The following is a 19,053-nucleotide window of genomic DNA, read 5'->3' as shown; positions in this document are numbered from 1 at the left end:
CGGCTCTCCGAACTACTCAACATTTCCACTAACGGTTCTCCAGAACCTGTCAGTGTTGGTGTTGGTCTTCCTCACTTCACTGGAAGACAACACAAACCAGTCAATAAGTCCTCATGGATCAGGAAATCCAGTAAGAATGGGCTCAGGTGTTCTCTGGAAACCTCCCCTTCTATGGAACAGCTTATTCCTAAAAGGGAAAATAACCCCTTCCTTCTTTTGAAAATCTTACTGTTTCAGACTATAGGTTGGGAGCAGTGCTCTCCAAATCTTGGGGGACTGCAGAGTTCATCATTGACCATTTGCTGGACAACTGGGAAGACCAAAGTTCTTCCACACATTTCCAGACAACAATGGATTGGAAACCAGAGGTGCCATTCCCCTTAGTTGGCCTCCTTAGAAAAGGCAGAAGTATCTCAACTTTAGCCAAGGCTTTTAAAACTTTCATCTGGTTTCTCAAATTTGTATCATGCATCTCACTAGGAAAAGTTGATGTCCAGAACAATTCTGCTCAGCATATGAAAAGAAAAGCCATGATAGACAAGCCACTAATTTCCCGATGTTGGGGACCGTAGCATTTGAGAGGTGGGGTGGGGATGGGGGTTGCAGCAATATACGTGTGGTTTTGTTTTTGTTTTCTTCGTTTTTAATTTAACTGCCTTTCAATTCTTCCAATGGGTGGGAAATAAATGATGCCACTACTAAAATAGAGTTTGCATTTTGTGCATCTATCCACATCTATGTATGTGGGTGCATGTCAGTTAAACAGAAGGTTTTTCTTTGTTCTGCCCTCTTTCTTGTCATCTTCACAATGGCAGGACAACTCCGTTCTTCTGCAGAAGAACTGCAAAATCTTTGGGACCCTAGCTACCCTGACCAAGGCCATGAAACCACACTTTTGTTACAAAAGTAACAAAGATGATGTGAGAGTTGCTCTGTGGTGCTCTCATATCTGGTATTCCAGAATATTACCTCCTATATTAGATAGTGTTCCAAAGTTCTCCAAACAAAAATAGTTGCAGCTTTGATTTGTCAATGAGAAAGAATGAAATAAGTCTTCATGATTTGGTAAAATAGATTTTATTTCTTCAAATAGTATGAATCAGAATTCCATTTTCCTAGAAACCTCTGTGTAAAATTAATTTGTGTTGTACATACCACAAAATATTCAATTTACAGTTTTTGCTTGTCGTTTGTTTCCTTTTACAAGTGTACCATTCTAAGCCACAATATGTTATAGCAAACTCAAAAATATTGCTAATATCAGGACATACTGCAGTGCTGAATGGAACTCAGCCATAAATTAATGTTATAGGGTGAAAAGACATATAACCGGACCTCCAAGTCTTGCAAATGGAACAAAAATTGGCAATATTTATGAAGGCTACTATCTATGCAGTTCAAATATCATATGTTATATGCCTCTCATGGCTACTTTATTTAATATTTAGGTAAGGCCTCTTCAATAAATTGGCTTCAGAAGGTTTCCATTGAGTGGGCTGATCAGCCAAGATTCAATGTTATAACAGTGAATTGATGGCAATGTCATCACTCAAAAAACATGCACACACAGAAAACAAGGTGCATGGATACCATACCTATCATGCTTTATGCAACTAGGAAAGTATCCTTCACCCGTTCCAAAAAAACAGATCAGAAAGTCCAAGCATACACTCAGCAGTTCCATCCCCCCAAAAATCAAAAAGTTTTGAAATAGAAAACATAAGGCCTAGAAATTAAAATTCACTCCAATGTTCCAGAACATAGGATATTCGTTGGATTGACCATATTAAAAAGTCATCTGTTTATTAAATATGTATCAGAGTTAAATGGATGTATATATGGGTGACCATATATGCAGCATCTTCTAATGAGAAGATGATCCAAATTTCTTTCTTCTTATAGCCTGTATTCTGTCAGAAGAGATAGTAAATTCCACAAGACCAAGAAGCCCAATGTAAAGAATGAATATTTACAGAAAAATCTACACCTTTAGCCAGTGTGTATAAGTGTGTTTGCATATGTATTGGTATGGGTATCCATGCATTCCTCTGAGGAATCCCCCAGACCCATTTTCTCATTGATTCATTACTATATCTGATTATCTCTCAAAATAAGGATACAAGTGATAATCCCACTCAATCTGATTCACATTTGTCTTGGGGACCTTAAGAACTTATTTTGATTCTACTATAATGCGCTCAGGCTCACACCTATGGAGAATAAAACTTCTGATGGAACAAAGAGTAACAAATTGTCTCAATATGCAATGGATTTTTGTCTCACAGATGGGACCACCCTGAAAAAACTCACTCTTGACACTCATCGCAGAACAGTGCTGTTGGGTATATACACAAAAGGTAGCTTAAGGGTTTGTAGAATTATTTGATGAAATTTGGATAAACTACATCCATCTCTAATGCCTCTTTCAGCAAGCTTGTAAAATGTTCACTCACCTCTGATGATGATCTATAACATTTAGTAAACTGAATTAATTTCAAATGGTATTGTGTTTTTGTGCTTATATTTAAACTATTTTTGGGAGGAAAGGAAGCCCCATAAAAACAGGTCAAGCAAGGCCTTTAGCTCATTGCCACATTCAACATACAGGTTGAATGTAGCAATGAGCTAAAGGTATTAGCTTGTTTCATAGGATAAGATGCCACTTGTAGGATGATCAGTCATTGTAAGAAATCAAAGTGGGATTCAGAAAACAAACAGAGGCTTCACACTCTTCTTCTGTTAACAGCAGCTTGAAAACTAAGCTTGAAAGAATTAAATACTGTGTCATTTCTGGTCTCCCAAGTAAGCACTTCACATTTCTTCAGCAGGAAGAAGTTAAAACTGCATTGTTCCTCATCCAAAAAGTGAGAGATCAGATAAATTGTACATAATCACATAGAAACTCTACTGTGTCACAAAACTTCTGTGGAAAGGGGAAAATGCTAAGACCTGGTCAATAAAAATGGGGAACAGGAGGCAGCAACAACTCCATAGCTGGAAAGTGTTTCCTTCTGTGCATACGCCACGCCCAACCATGAAAGCAACTGCCTGAGGTTTAATTGTTTGTTTGTTTTTACTTTCGAGCTATTTCCAAGCTAACAAAAATAAAAAAAATGTCTATGGATTGATTTAAGAAGGAAAAAAGCCCAGAGATGCAATATGAAGGGCCTTGTACAAAATTGTTTTTGACATGCCTAGTACCCGTATCGGAAAAAAAAAGAATAATAATAATTATAATAATAATAATAATAAAGATTGTGCTTTTCTCATTGTCTCTTAACCATTATTCGCCATCCCCCCCTCCTTTTTTTATTTTTAATATTAAAAGTTCTCCTGGGAAAATACCTGGAAGCACTTTCCAGCACAAGCTGAAGCCAAGCGATGAAGAACCTGGCGGGACTCAGCCCGGCGGAATGTTCAAACTAAACAAGAACACAGCTATGAGCTACAGTGGGGTTAGGCAGCTTAGTGAATTAATTGCTTAAGAATTAAAAAATAAATTATTATAAAATAGATTTCTGTACATTTTACATATAGACCTATCTACATGTATAGGAGGAAAGGAAGCTGAAAGATGGGATCAACTCTGGGAAGTGCCATCAATCCCAACCAAAGTCATGGCCCGTCATCTGGTAGAACTTCATGTTGAATGGCCGATAGAATTCTCGCAGCCTTTGTACTACTTTCTGATCAATGTCAGGGTGGGTCCGTCCTTTTGTCTTGCCCAGGCAGTGGGGCTTGCTGCTGCCTTCAGCCTTTTTCAGGCATGGGAACCCCTTGGTTTTGTTGAAGTAGAAATGTTTATCTGTGATGATCCTCTTGAGGCCCAGAAAGTCCTGGACGCGGCCCAACTCGCCTGCTGGATCACTGATCAGTCTCTCCCCACTGACAAAAAGGATTTGCCCAAGCGGGAAGTACAGGAGCCAATTTTCTAGATGCTTGGCATAAATGCCAATCTGGATGGCACTCCAAGAAGTATCAATCAGGCCCGTAGTCCTGTTTTTGAAGGTCAGGCTCTCAAAGGATGGGATGTCTGGCTTCTTGGAAAGGGTTTGTGTGTAGTCAGAAATGGCTCGGGTGACCGGGTCTCTCACCACCACAATGAGCTTGGTGTCCTTTGACATAGAGGAGATGCGAGCTGGTGCTTCCTTAGTGACAAAGTAGCTGGGCGTCTTCTCCATGGTGATCTGGCCATCAAGAGTCCTTGGCATCAGTTCCCTGCAAAGAAAGAAATTAGCAGACTGATGAGAAAAATAAGGACATTGCTTCAAAAGTTTGTTTGTTTGTTTGTTTGTAACTATTCCTGGCACTGGCGGTTTCGCCATTTCTTGCTACTGACCATTTGGCAAATTCACAAAGAGTCTCAAAGGCAAAATATATCCAAACATACCTGAAAGATTCAAACTGATGAAAATATTTGATTAATTTGATATATACCAGTAAGGTGGGAAGGGAAACATGTGTATGCCAAACATGTTAAAAATGAACGATTTAAGAATTGCATTGGCAAATGGGAAATTAGATCTCACAGTGCTAAAAAATGCAACATCTGATAGAAAGTTCCACTTAGGGAGGGTGGGATATGGATGGGTCTTTCACTTCCTATCCTATTTTTTTCTGCCTTACATCTACTCTATTACTTTAGCCAGTCCGCTCTTGTCCTCCATATCAAGAAACTACCCTGTTTCCCCCATAATAAGACATCCCCTGATAATAAACCCAATCCGTCTTTTGAGTGCATGGCAATAGGCCAAGTGCTTATTTCAGGGTTCAAAAAAAATATAAGACAGGGTCTTATTTTTGGGGAAACATGGTACAAATTAGTAAAACATTGTATTTATTAAACATTGTTCACCAAAGAAACACAAATGCATACACAGACATTCATTTGACTATGCTATTTATTATTAATGGTTACACTTTTATTATTTTACTGAATTTTGTTAAATTGTCTTGTATTCCAGGTAGAGAACTCAAGATTCATGAGCAGATTAGAAATACAATAAGTTTCCAATATTGTTGACCGCTAGTCAAATACCTTGTCCTTTTGTTCTCTTCCAAATAGAAAAGATTAAACAGGCCAAAAGATATGACCTAACTGTAGGATGAAATTTCCCTCTGACATTCCAAATTTCTTACACGGTGGAAAGAATAACAAGGAGTCACCGAACAGCTGATTTATCACATCTAGAAATTTATAGCCATTGCTATGGTTCTAATCAGTCTTTCCTGCCGTGTTGCTATCCAGAAGTCTAGGTTGCAACATTAATAAACCTGAACAATATCAAGTTAGAAAGCTTGCAGTATGGGTACCAATTTTTTGAGTTGCTTTCTGTATTACTTTGTATAGAGGGAGAGGCTACTACATATATTCTTAAAATGTGATGATGCTAACTATATTTTTAACCAATCGGCAAAATAACAATAGCAATAGCACTTAGACTTACATACGCCTTCACAGTGCTTTTACAGCCCTCTCGAAGCGGTTTACAGTCAGCACATTGCCCCCAACAATCTGGATCCTCATTTTACCCACCTCGGAAGGATGGAAGGCTGAGTCAACCTTGAGCCTGGTGAGATTTGAACTGCCAAATTGCAGGCAGGCAGCAGGCAGCAGAAGTAGCCTGCAGTACTGCACTCTAACCACTGTGCCACTGTGGCTCTTTAATCTTTAATTTTGAAGCAAATCATTACCTGTGAATTGAGGAAGGAAATCTACATTTGCAAAGAAGCATAGAGGATGCTGTTGAAAATCAAATGGAGGAGTGGAGATGCAAAGGATTGCAGATATCACTGCTGAGTCTGGAGGTCTTTGGAGATTAGTTTTGGGTGCTGCCTCCCGACTGAATTTTAATCATTTTTGTAGGGCCTAAACAGGAGTTCTCTCTCTCTCAACAACCAAGACACAAGCTGCTGAGCTAAACAACAAAACCACTGACATTTCTGCAATTTGTGCTAGAAGGACTGAAATACATGTGTCTGCACTGATGTGTTTCTCTCTGTCTATGAGTAGAGAATGGCTGGTATGTGCTTTGTTTTTGTTCTTCTGTGTCTTTGCATCAGTGCTGACTCCTGGTGACTGCCTGGACAAGTCCCTGCAGTATTCCTGGCAAGGTTTCAGAAGTGGTTTGTCTTTGCTTTCTTTTTAGGGCCAAGAGAAAGGAAATGGCCTGAGGTCACCCAGCTGGCTTTGTGCCTAAAGCAGGACTAGAACTCCTGGTCTCCTTATTTCCAGCCTTTCTGCCTTAATAACCACTACATGAAACTGGCTTTCAATTAGCCACCACAATGGATCAAAATTCTCAATGTTGTAGTAAGAAGTATACAATGGCACAGAAATTGTGTGTGCCTGGGACATGCACACAAAAGAAAGAGCACCTACATAGAATAGCCAGATAGTAATAGCAACAGTAGAATTCTTTATTCTTTATTGGCCAAGTGTGATTGGACACACAAGGAATTTGTCTTGGTGTATATGCTGTCAGTGTACATAAAAGAAAAGCTACATTCGTCAAGAATCATAAGCTACAACTCTTAATGATAGTCATAGGGAAACAGTCAATATAAATCTTAAGGATACCAGCAACAAGGTTACAGTCATACAGTCATAAGTGGGAGGAGATGGGTGATAGGAACAATGAGAAGATTAATAGTAATGCAGACTTAGTAACTAGTTTGACAGTGTTTTTTCTGTATGTATATATTCATACATATACACAGATGCTGCCTACTCTTTCTTTTGGGGATTTTGATCAGATCTTCCCTAAATTGAGGCCATCCAAATGTCAATGGCTGACAGGCATTGTATTTTAGGTCCAAGATAAGTAATCTGCAAGTTTAGGCCCACAAGCAGCCCTCAGGCTCATTCAGAATCCCAAACTCTGTGCCATTTAAAGAATACTCTTGCAAAAAATGGTAGGATGTTGGTAAGTCAGTTTATGTGTAAGGAGGACAAGACAGGGAGGGAGGAAAGAAGGGAGAGAGGGAGGGAGGGATACCAAAATGAGGCAAAGTAGTGAGCCTCACCCAACTTGGGTCTGGTTTCTCATATTTAATTCAATTCTGTGTATATCAGGGGTGTCAAACTCAAAGGTTCGGCTAGCAGGATGCTTAGATCTGGCCAATGGGGCTGCCCTGAAAACTGTGAAGGACTGGCCTGCAGTGCCTCTGCCAGCAAAAACAGAGCTCGGGAGGGCAATATGCTGGAGCAGGCTGTTGCAGCTGAAAACAGAGCTCGGGAGGACCACACATAGCCATCCCAAACTCTATTTTTGCTGGCAGAGCACTGCAGGAGATCCCTGCAGGTAGCCCTGACACAAATGATGTTGAGCTGGCCACACCCACTCTGGCCATGCCCACTGTAGCCACTCTCCACACACACTCCGAGGTCAAACACAACCCCAATGTGGTCCTCAATGAAATCAATTTTGACACCCCTGGTTTATATGATTGGCATGCATCAATCATCCAATATATTGCCATCTCTGGTTTTGCTAGGTGATCAACTGGACTATGTGCTCTTCAAATGGTTAAAAAGGTATAAAAGTGTGGCCATGAAACAGAAGCAACAAAGAAGCTGTCAGGCTAATTGGGCAATATTTTGGCAGGAGAAGCAGGACTATCCTACAGAACCAAAGAAGCACCTCAGATAGTAACAGGCTCTGGTTTACGGTTTCCTCCACAAGATGCTGGCATAGGTGCAGCAATGTACTTAGCCTGCCAAAGAATGAATCTGCTTTGCCCATTAGCTACTTAGTCTTCCTAACTTTAGTATTCTGCTCAGACAGTTCTAATCTCCAAAGTTCTTTCGTCTAAACACACAGAAACCTTGAGTGGAGGAAACAAGTTCCTCAAGAAAAATTCCACCTTGTTCTGATGTGAAGAAGAGTTCAGAGACTGAGAAGGCACCAAGGCAGATGACAGGTGGCCACGTGGTAATCCAATCACAGAAAGCCTTTTGTGACAGCATTTTGTTTGCCCAGAGGGATTCTCTTCTAATCTGTTGACATTTCTCAATAAAGAAAATTGAGCAGGAAGGACTTTGCTAAGAAAGAGAGCACTGGACGGGGAGAAGTGCTCTACATGCTGTGGCTATGTCAAGCTTGCAACAATAAGATGACACATATTGACAGCCACACTCGTGAGCTTCTACTGTAACACTTAAAACTGTGGCAAGTGGTATGCAGAGACAATCCATGTTGATGGACTTTCTTACAGAAAATCCAGGATAGATAGAAGCACATTCAACTCAACAGCAGATTAAGAATAGGATAAAAGAGAGGATCTGATATAAATGCATGAGTCATTTTCTGTGTTCCATTTTTTAAGGAAATGGCTACCAGAAGATATGGCCACTTGTTTGTCTGAGAAAACTACAAATCCACCCATCTGATTTTCCTTCTGAGGTTTCTCAAATATTAGTCACCCATTGGGTAATCCATTGTTGCTTTGTTCAGTTTCACAGTGAAAAAAAAATGATAGGATCTTCTCCACCCAAGGAATAAAATGAGGAATAAGATGCAGGGCTTACAGCTGTGAAAACAGCAAAGGTTTCATCACTGACTCCCAAGCTAGAAGAGTGCAAAAATATTTGAAACTGACATGTTATAACCCCAAGAGGTTGTCCAACCTGTTCCAAGCACAAACCATTTCCAGAACACGCAGAAAGTTTTGTTCCCTTGTTTGTCTTTGAAAAATCTTGCACATCTATTCCCAGCAGTGGTGAATTAAATTGCCATCAGTTGCTTCTTATTTGAAAAATACAAAGAGCATATTGAAGTGGGTAAGAAAACTATCCAAAAATCATCTAAGAAACTGTCTTGAAAATCAATTGACACAGTAGTCATAAAGAAATTCTTGAAAAAAGGCTGGCAGTCCATGTTGATGAAATCACATATTATAGAGGACAGAAGGAACAGCCTTGAGGGACAGGAGGAAATGCACCTTCCAAAACAAAGGTCACATAAAAGGGAACTGAGTCTGGGGCAGGAATGTATCTTGAGCAAACATCTCAACAAAACTTTCCCTAGCTCACCGGAAAGATAAAGGTAGGGAGGGGTGAAGTACATTCAGACTTGCAAGATTCTATTACTATAGCTTTGCAATAAAAGTAGTGCTGATTGACACAACATTGGATTCCTAGTCTGATCTACCTTGAAGGGCTATCTTACTGATTCACTGTGTTCAGATATTTTTCTTTTGTTTTGTCCTCCCATGGATATAAAACTAGAAAAATAACTTTGCCGGCATCAGGATTCTCCTAATTGAAGACACTTTCAAGGAATGAGGGGGCCCTGAACCCTGCAAAAACCAAGGCTGTCCATGACAAAGTACTCCATTTTGCCCAACTGAATGTCTACATTTGCTTTTAACTCCAGGCAGTTTTCAACCAGCTATATAATAACAGCCTATCTCCTTTTTGCTTTTTACATAACTGTGTCAAAGATATATTGATATGAAGCAAATCCTACAATGGCAGCAACATTCAGCATTCTTTCAGTCAGAGAATAATAGATGTCTGGTACTAGCCAAAACCACAATTCAAAGGCCATCCACTTCATTATCATAATGCAGATAATAATCATTTACATGTAAGAGCCATGGTGGTGCAGTGTTTAGAATAGCAATAGCACTTAGACTTATATACCACTTTACAGTGCTTTACAGCCCTCTCTATGCAGTTTACAGAGTCAGCCTATTGCCCCCAACAATTTGAGTCCTCATTTAACCAACCTCGGAAGGATGGAAGGCCGAGTCAATCTTGAGCTTGGTGAGATTTGAACCTCTAAATTTCAGACAGCAGTCGGCAGAAGCAGCCTGCAGTACTGCATTCTAACCACTGCGCCACCACGGCTCATATGCAATATGAGCCACAGTGCAGTATTTCAGACTAACTGCCCACAGACAGGAGTCTGAGCCTGACCGAGTCAAGGTTGACTCAACCTTCCATCCTTCCAAGGTCAATAAAATGAGGAATCAGATTGTTGGGGGTTATATGCTGACATTTGTAAACTGCTCAGAGAGTGCTGTAAAGCACCGTGAAGCAGTATAAGTCTAAGTGCTATTGCTATCACTAAATCAGTTAAATCCTTTGTTCACCTTCAAGTAATTCATCTTCATTTTATTTCTGGTTATACAACAATGTAACTGAGATTAAATTATCTGCCCATTGGTTCCCATGGTCAAACTGATGGGTTGTGTTGTTTCTGAAAGATGGAAGGAAAGTCTGAGTAACATAATTACAGACCTCTCCACTTCATAGCCAGGCACTTGTACTATATAAATTATTTTGCATTTTTTAAAATTTTTAATCATTGCATGGGAACAGAGATTGTGCAAACTCTCTCTCACACACACACACTGGAATTACAGGGTGGATGCCAGATAAGGTGACCCTGTAATATAAGGTGGTAGAACAGGAACTGCCAACTGCTTTGTGTGTGTGTGTGTGTGTGTATTACTAACAAGATGGATGGCATATAAATTTAATAAATGTGTGTTTGTATGTGTGTATGTAAAGAAAAGTTAAAGGAATCACCAGAACTATTAAAAAATAATTTTCACACATCCAATTTAACCTGTATGAAGTTATTTAAAATAATAATAATAATAATAATGATGATGATGATGATGTATTTTGTACTTAAAAGTTGTAATGCATAAGCACTGAATAGATTCCCTTTTTATAGTCCACTGCATCAGCTACCGCTATACTGAGTTCATTCTGCCATTTGAGAATCCTGACCTGACTGCAATTATGTCAGCCTTACCGGGAAAACAAGACAGGAAACATGACCAGATAAGCTACCTCTACTCTATGGTAAAGCTACATTTCTGAGCCTCTTGCCCTCCCCTCCCCACTATCTAGCTGCCGGCTATGCTGTCTCTTATCTGACTATTTCCTAGGCAGTCTCTTCACCCCTCTCTCAAGGTCTTTCCCACATACCAGTGCAGATTATCACGCCTGATCTCCCATAGCTCCAATACTTGGAGCTGGATTGACTTTTTAATATTCCATGGGAATCCACAGCCTGTTGAGCACTTGTAGAAAAGTAATATAATCTTGGGTTTCAAACCCTCCTGTTCTGGAGAAAAGCGGGGGTGGTGGGGCAGAGAAAGAGAGAGATTGTCTCTCTTTTCGATATATATTTCACAAGACTGATTCTACAATCAGATTCTACAATACAATTTTCAACCAAGCTTCCAAAAATGCTGAATCGAGCAAGCTCTTATTCCTTTGCACTCACCTGGCATCTTGCCAAGGCAATAAATGCATCTCATGCATTGTGTACCTTGAGGCAACTTACTTCTATACATCCATTCTGTTCAATCAGGGATCAGAATGACATATTTCCCATGGTCTTTTTACCACATAGATGAAAATAAACATTAAACTGTCTAGTTTCCCTACATCCAGTCAATATGCATATTATCTTTTGTCTTTTCTGAGATACCCATCCTTTAGCAAAGATTGGAACTCAATTGCTAGATCAATTAACTTTTTGCTACACCCAACAGTATCTGAATTAAGCTTCGAGCATCTCTGGCCTGCTATAAAACTATTTAGGAAATCATTCACTCAGTTGAATATTGCACTAGGTAGAGCTTTACATCCTGGACTAGCATCCTCTGTCACCCTAACACATCTCTTATCATTGGTCTTTAATCTTCTCTCCAGACTGTCATAACAGATGTAGTACCATAAGTACTAAATGATTCAAACAGAAAGCAAGCTGTTACTTGCAGGTAGTTTATCCTTCTTTGGGGAAATTGGTACTGATGCAAAAAGGTTTTGGAAGGCATAAACACATCCGGAGAAAAGAGGCAGGCCTTTGCCGGAGAGACACAGGATGCAACTCTTCAGATATTTAAAGATACCTGTCTATCAATAAGCAAAGTGTAGGTTAATAAGTCCGGTCAGTGACATTCCTGGACATAGCAAGAACCCATAGCATTTTCATTTCATTTTCCTTCTAGAATTTAACACAGCACCAGGGCTTCGATTCGTGCTGCTGGGATTGGATGAGTTATTTATGATTTTAATTATCTGTATTTACTTAACTGTGCTTTTATTGCTTTGTGCTATTGGTAAACCAGCAAAGTCATGCTGGAATATAGTGGTATATAAACATTATAAATAGATAAATAAAAGAAATACATTACTGTGTATGTGTTTGTCTGTGTCTCCTACCCAGCCCCTGAACAAATATGAAGCAACTTCGCTTCTCTAAGTTTGCTACATCATCTACTTCAATCACTCAAGGCCTGGAGGCAGTTCATAATTGGCAAGATACTTTTAGAGGACTTTACACAGTATCAGAAGCCTGGGAACCTCTAAAGCTGCTCTGGATATAGTCCTCTACTGGTACCCTCTCATGAGGCAAAAAGGAAAATATAATACATAGGAAGTAACCACCATAATGTTTTAATCAACTTCAATGACATGTCCATTAACTACAGTACATCTTTTGTCCCAACCCTGCTTACTTTCAACAGCTCTTAGTATGTCACCCAAACCTCACGCGAACCACAATCTTAGCCTGAAAAAAGCCACTGAGTCTGCTCTGCAATATGGCACTTCTCTCCCCCCGCCCCATCTCTCTCAGTACAGGCTCTCACTTCCAAGCACATTCTTGAAGAAAAGGCTGGTCTATGATGGGTAGTCATCTTGATGACATTCCAAAGTAAGGGTCCTTCCATTCAGATGGATAGAGGCGTAACATTCCTTTGGGGGATCTGCTCTTCTTGGTTTGTTCCAGGAAGAACAAAATAGCCCCAGCAGGCAGGGTTATATCTTTCCTACTGCCTTTTTGTTGTTATTATTTGCAAAGTTGTGTCCGACCCATCACAACCCCATGGACAACATTCCTCCAGGCCTTCCTGTCCTCTACCATCCTCTGGAGTCCATTTAAGCTCACGCCTACTGCTTCAGTGACTCCATCCAGCCACCTCATTCTCTGTCATCCCCTTCTTTTACCCATTGCCTCTGAGCTCTTTCTCCAGGAGAGGGGGTGCACCATACTTCTTTGGTTAGTTTCATACAGCTCTTGGTTGCTGGTCCAGAAAGCAGCTGATGGGAGATGATGGAAAATGGGCATGAGGACTAGTTGAGGAGGTCATCACTGCCTATGAAGCAGTTTCTTTATTCTCTCTCTTTCTCATCATCATCATCAGGAATTTGTTAGCATGGCTTGCCTGGAGAGGGAGTTCAAGTAATCTGTAGCCATTTCTTGTTTAGGATTTTATTGGTTTTAGTCATGTTAGAGAAACAAAAAGCAAAAGGTTTCTTGGAAATATGGTGACTCAAAAAGGCAAAGGCAAGGGAAGGAGGGGAAAGAGAAAAAAACAAAAGAAGAAAGTAGTTAAGGCCCTTCCCAACAAAAGGGTGGTCTTAAAAGTGCTACAATCCCCCTTAAATTTCTAAGTTCAATTTACTATGGCTTTTCCAGCCTCTTTCACATAGCATAACAAATAAACTGTACCAGATTCTAGGATGAATGCTTAGCCCCATTCCAAAGTCCTGTTGTATTAACCTAATGTTTACGGGACAGGGTCCAATGGTTATGAGAGGTGGAGAGAGACCTGATTAACGTTCTCCGCTGGCAAAGGCATTGGATGACGTTCTGGCTTCACTAGACCAAAGGGTTTGTGCATTCATTAATACCATTGCTCCCTGAAGCTGCATTATTCATAAGTTTCCTTTAGTTCTGAGAGCAAAGGGGAGGGAGGGGGGAAAAAACCTATTACCAGACATCAGCAACTTTTATGTTTCGCATCCAGCCAAGTAAGCAACCCACAGATTATTTTAACAATGCATCAAAAAAAGGCACAACTCTTCCTAATTTGGTATTTAAAAGCAAGGAGGACTGCAATGCACACTTTGGTTGCAGCATTGCTATTTGGTATCTTCAGGGCTCTTTGGAATAAAGCTGCTCAAGAACTTTGTACTGTAACACACTGTCCATTCCTATAGGTTCAGATGCTAATCCTTAGGAAAGAAGAAAAGGGTAACTATTAAGTTCTCCCAACTGGAGCATCCAGATGAGATTGGAGTAAAGCACTGAAGCTAGAGGGTTGGAGAAGTTTAAACATTAGATCTCTTCCCCCCACACCACCACCACCAACACACAAACAAGTAGCAAGCACAGACAAGGGCTTTTTGGCAGCAATCACGGGTGAGTGAATACATTTAAATTCAATAAGGGCTGCTTCAAAGAAGTTAAGAGTAACACAGAAGCTTTTCAAGTGGCCAAGAAGGAATGCAAAATTTGAAGCAGCTCCAAAAGCAGGAGACATTTGGACATCATGATTAATTAGGTCTTGCTTCCATGTAGCTAAATTGGTTAAACTGCATTTGTTTTGAACTTAGCAATCTTACAGTTCAGTAAGAGCAGGCTTAACAAGCGTTTGAAGAAGAACTGAAGAAAATTCAAAAGTGCAAGAACACGGACCTCTCCTGGACAGAAGGAAGCAAATGGACTCCCATTCCTATAGGACTTAATATGGCTGGTTAAGAGATTGCTAAAGGACAAAAAGAGTGGTAGTCTTAAAATGTATAAAGAAAATCACATACGGTATCATGTATTTGGGAAACAAATCATGTGAATCATCTGCATGTTTATTTAAAATTGATTTTTTTTAAATATTTAACTATGGTGAAATGCCAATGCATCATTATGTGATTTAGTGATTACGGATTAAATCATTCTTGAAAAGAATTGGAATAGGTCAGCAGCATCTCAAGATCTTCTTCAAAGACTGTTCCTCACAGTTGCCTTAATTGCTTCCCTCCTGTCCTTGAGTTAAGAAGAAACTACATTGGCATAAATTGTGCTGCATCCACAGCTTCATTGCTCCTGAGCAACAGGGGCCTGCTGTGGGTTCAGCTTCACACAGTTTAACATGAAGCAGTTATAAGGTAGCAGTTGGGGAATTCCCTCTTTCCTTTCCTCTTCAACCCTCAGGGGTTCCTACTCTCCTGAACATGTGGAAAGATGGGACTTGGGGGACTATGGGTGCCCTCTCGGAATGGCCAATTCAGTCTGTTTTATTTTGTTTTGTTTTGTTTTGTTTTGTTTTGTTCTTTTGTTTTGTTTTGTTTTGTTTTGTTTTGTTGTCATAAAATAAGTCCTATGAGGGGGAAGAAAAGAAATAATTGACAGCAACATGGACTGAGCTGGGAAGGAACTCTGTGAATTTGAAATTGAATCAATCCTCATGTTGGAAAAAGCTTTGTTGATTGCCTGATATCGTCAGGCAATTATTCCTTGCCACAAAAGTTTAAAGTTAGGGATTGGGAATGTGGGAACAGGAGTGGGAAAGACTGGTTTGGAAAAGTTGGAATGGGACAACTTGCCATAGGCAACTTGCTGCAGCCAACTCACCATGGCCAACTTGCTGCAGGATAACTTGACACGGCCAACTTGCCACGGGTCAACTCGCCACATGATAATTAACAATTTCAATTTAATTATTTTAAATAAATAAAAATATTTTAATTTTTGTCATTTCATTTTGTCCCCCCTTTTGCATACTTTCTTTAGTGCTTCCATTCCCCCATTTCTTTGATATTAGAGTAATTCTTGTCCCACAGTGAGTTGGTCACAGTGAGTTGGCCATGGTGAATTGTCTTAGACCAGAGTATCTGCCTGGGTCATTTCTCCTGTGAAGCTAAGTCAGTAGTAACATTCTAGAATTTCAACAGCCATAGAGATTACCAGAAAGGATCTTTCACATAGCAGTTGATTATTACAGTACTGACTTAAGAACAAGTTGTATTTATATCAGCCTCCCAAAACACTTGGTGAATATTTTTAATCACTTGAAATGCTGGTTCTCTAAAATAAAAGTGGTCATCTTCACAAACAATGTCCAATCTTTTCCAACCAAATGCTCCCCAGATGTGTTGAACAGGAATGTCACATTGTTGCCCACATTTTGAAACCCTTCTTAGCAGGTGATGTTTGCCTTGCTCACCTGACTGTTTTCCAAATAAAGATGAGTGATTTTTGTAAACAGAAAGTTACACTGAGCTTGGATGTTCATTTGCAAACATTTCACTATCTGACTAGGTAACATCATCAGTGTACTAATGTTACCTATGTCTGCACACAAACCACCAAGCTCAGAGTTCCAACAACAAGGAGAGTTCAACCTTGGACTACAGATGTTATCTTCAATTCATAAAAAGTTACAATACTGTACAGAATCATTTCAGTCTTCAAAATAGTCAAAAGTCTGAAACCACCAAAAACTATTTAGCTCACCCCATGAGGGACTTGAAGTCTGCTACCTCTCCAGAGATGATGCAGTTTTCATTTTTAGCCCCAAAGCATGAACAGCATTTCCAACATGATAACTTTGTCTGTAGCAGGTAGCAGACAGAACACTCCCTGAACTGCATTTCCGGTGAAGCAAATTCGTCAGGAACAGACAAACAGAAACATCTCCTCATGTCACAAAAAGAAAGACCTGGCTTGAGTAACTTTGTGGGAAACATTCGCTTTCCCCCTGCTGTAGCAGAACATTTCCAATTCCCCACTCTCCTGTCAGAGCTGATTAAGCTTCTTGGATGAGAAGTGAAACATCTTCAAAGAAAAAAACAAGAAATTCCAGTTGCCTCCTGAAAAAGCACCTTTGGGACAAACCATGACCTGGATGACAGAGAATCTCTACAGACTTTTACTGTAGCAGAACATTCTTCTTCTCTAGAGCCATCTTGTTTCATCTGTTGTGTGTGCTGCATTCAGGCCAGAGCCTATAAATACCACTCACCTTATCACCTCCTCTCATCACGCTCACCCTATTCAGCCCACTTCTGTTCTTCCTCAGTAAGAATTAATACAACGTCTATTTGGAGAGGGAGGGAATTTTGAAACTGCACAAAAGACACACAGCTGCTGAGAGGCCAACGGACAATGTTTGAAGCCTGGAAGAGCTAAACAGCAGCAACTTTACCCTTTTTTAAAAATTCTCGGGCTGTCTATAGGGCTGTCAGGAGCAGGGGCACACTGACACTATGCTGGAGGAAAGCACATGAAAGGGAAAGCAGCTTTGAATAGGGACAAAGTCATTTTATTTAGCCAACAAGCACTTTGGTTACTGGACCAAACATCTGTACAACAACAGCAGCTTAACATCTTTCCACTAATTCTCTCTACCTTGAGGACATTAAGGAAGGTCAAGAAAGGTCACCGATGAAAAAAACAAAGGTCTTGTGGGTACAGTGACCAGACTTTTCTTCTTCTACCAAACAGAAAACAAGACTTTCTTAAAGGCTACATATGCAGACCATTTCAAGTGTAGAGCTAATATTCTCATTTCTCAGCTTGTGTGAAAAAGTTCTCAATTCTCTGAATGGTTGGAGTTGTTTTTTTTAAACATTAAACCATCTGACCTGGTCTCTCCCCTCTTAGCTGGAGTTATTCTGAAAACATACTTTGTCCTATTCATCAATGACACAGAATCAATACTTCCTTCTTATTGGTGGTCTTTCTAATGGGCAGATATGAAAAGATTTAGATAAGAGATGCTGTTCAGCCAGCTTGGGAACAGAAATGGTTGAACTAAAAAGGTGACAAAGTTTTACACATAGCCAATACCTAACAGAGATAATTCCTTACTGTTGCTTATTCACAGAAAAATCTGAAAAGAGACTTTTCACATATTGGCAATGTCCCACATCTTTCCTGCCATTGTGCAGACCAAATATTCTGGACCACTTTTGTTACTATAAATAATATTACATACAAACAAGTGTGATTTAGCTGTTGAAAGGTTAAACTATTAATTGAAATTGAAAAGGCCATAGTTCAAATTTGACCTTTGCATTAACTCATTTGGTAGCCTTAAATAAATCATACCCTGTCACCCTCAGTCCTTCTATTCATCATGCAGGGGTTATAATGGTTGACTTAACACTACTTGTAAGGCAACCGTTCCAATAAGTTCATTCAAGTTAGCATATTGAACACTCAAAAACTGCTGAACAAGCAAAGGGGAACTTCAGGAACCAACAACACTAGAGTTCAATTTGAAGTTGTGCATTCAGTGACTCACAAATGTGATAAACAGCTTTTGGGTTTACATCCTGGCAGGCTACTTCAACCAGATTACAACTGATCCATTTACAGCTGATTATTACCTCTTGATCAGAGTCAGTGCCTGGATTTATACCTTCTGCTGATCCTTAAGATGATCTTGTATGGCTCTGACATTGCATCTTGGGTCAATCCAATCACTGTCGTCTGCAAACTACTTATCATGATTTAGCATTATTCAACAAGTTATGGTTTAAACATATTGTTTAGTGACTCTATTCAACTATTCTCCTATAGAAAGTAGCATGTGATACAAAACAGTGACTGAAAAGATGACACTCCATTAATATCAAGAAAGAATATGCCTGCTACTCAGAGAAGGAAGAATTGCCAAGAGGCAAGAGAAAAGTGAGAGGTAGCATTTCTCAGGAAAGGAATGATGGAATAAATGCAAACTGAATTATAAACACTGCCACAATATCCTTGATTTGCTTCCTCTTCTCCCCATCTTTAAACAAGATAACTAAAACAGCTTAAGCATGTGAGGTGTTTCTCCCTACTTTTCACCCATTCCTTCTTTTATTAGATTAAAATTCATCTCTTCTTTTTCTGTGTGTCACAGGTTCCTCCAGATTGTAGCACTTGGAGTAATAAGACCCTAAGGGGGAATGTTACAGAAATTAGGATTCTAACAGAATGTGCTAATTTTCAGCATACTTTGGTGCATTTTTTTTTAAAGATGACTCCCACTATCTTCACTACATGTTACTTTTAAGTATGTTTAGGGCTTCAGCCTGAATTATTACAGGTTTTTAAGGCTTTCTAAGAAGGACTTATATTTATTATGCCAGCAGACAGGTCAGGGTAAGGACAAAATGAGAGACAAATTTTTTTAATCAGATCCTGTTCCATAAGAGGGTAGAACAATATGTCAGAAGTTGAAAAGGTCACTCTTTAAAACTACTTTATAACCAGAAGGTGACCTCAACAATGCAAACTGAACAATAATTTGTCT

The 19,053-nt window shown here is 39.7% G+C and overlaps 1 protein-coding gene across 1 annotated transcript in view; it reads right to left on the bottom strand.

The window, feature by feature from the left end:
* Positions 1-1,061: 1,061 nt before the first annotated feature.
* The window catches only part of LOC117660280 (heparan sulfate glucosamine 3-O-sulfotransferase 3B1-like), a 42,723-nt gene continuing 24,731 nt past the window's right edge, over positions 1,062-19,053 (bottom strand). Inside the window, exon 2 of the mRNA XM_034408346.3 lies at positions 1,062-4,218. Within this exon, the coding sequence (XP_034264237.1) occupies positions 3,600-4,218 (619 nt within the window). The 3' untranslated portion in view covers positions 1,062-3,599. The remainder of the gene's footprint in view (positions 4,219-19,053) is intronic.

The sequence above is a fragment of the Pantherophis guttatus genome, chromosome 2 (genome assembly GCF_059756535.1).
Source record: "Pantherophis guttatus breed Tessera chromosome 2, ASM5975653v1, whole genome shotgun sequence".
In the NCBI taxonomy this organism is placed as follows: domain Eukaryota; kingdom Metazoa; phylum Chordata; class Lepidosauria; order Squamata; family Colubridae; genus Pantherophis; species Pantherophis guttatus.
Note: the sequence above shows the minus strand (reverse complement) of the source record. Positions and strands in the feature narration are given on the sequence as shown.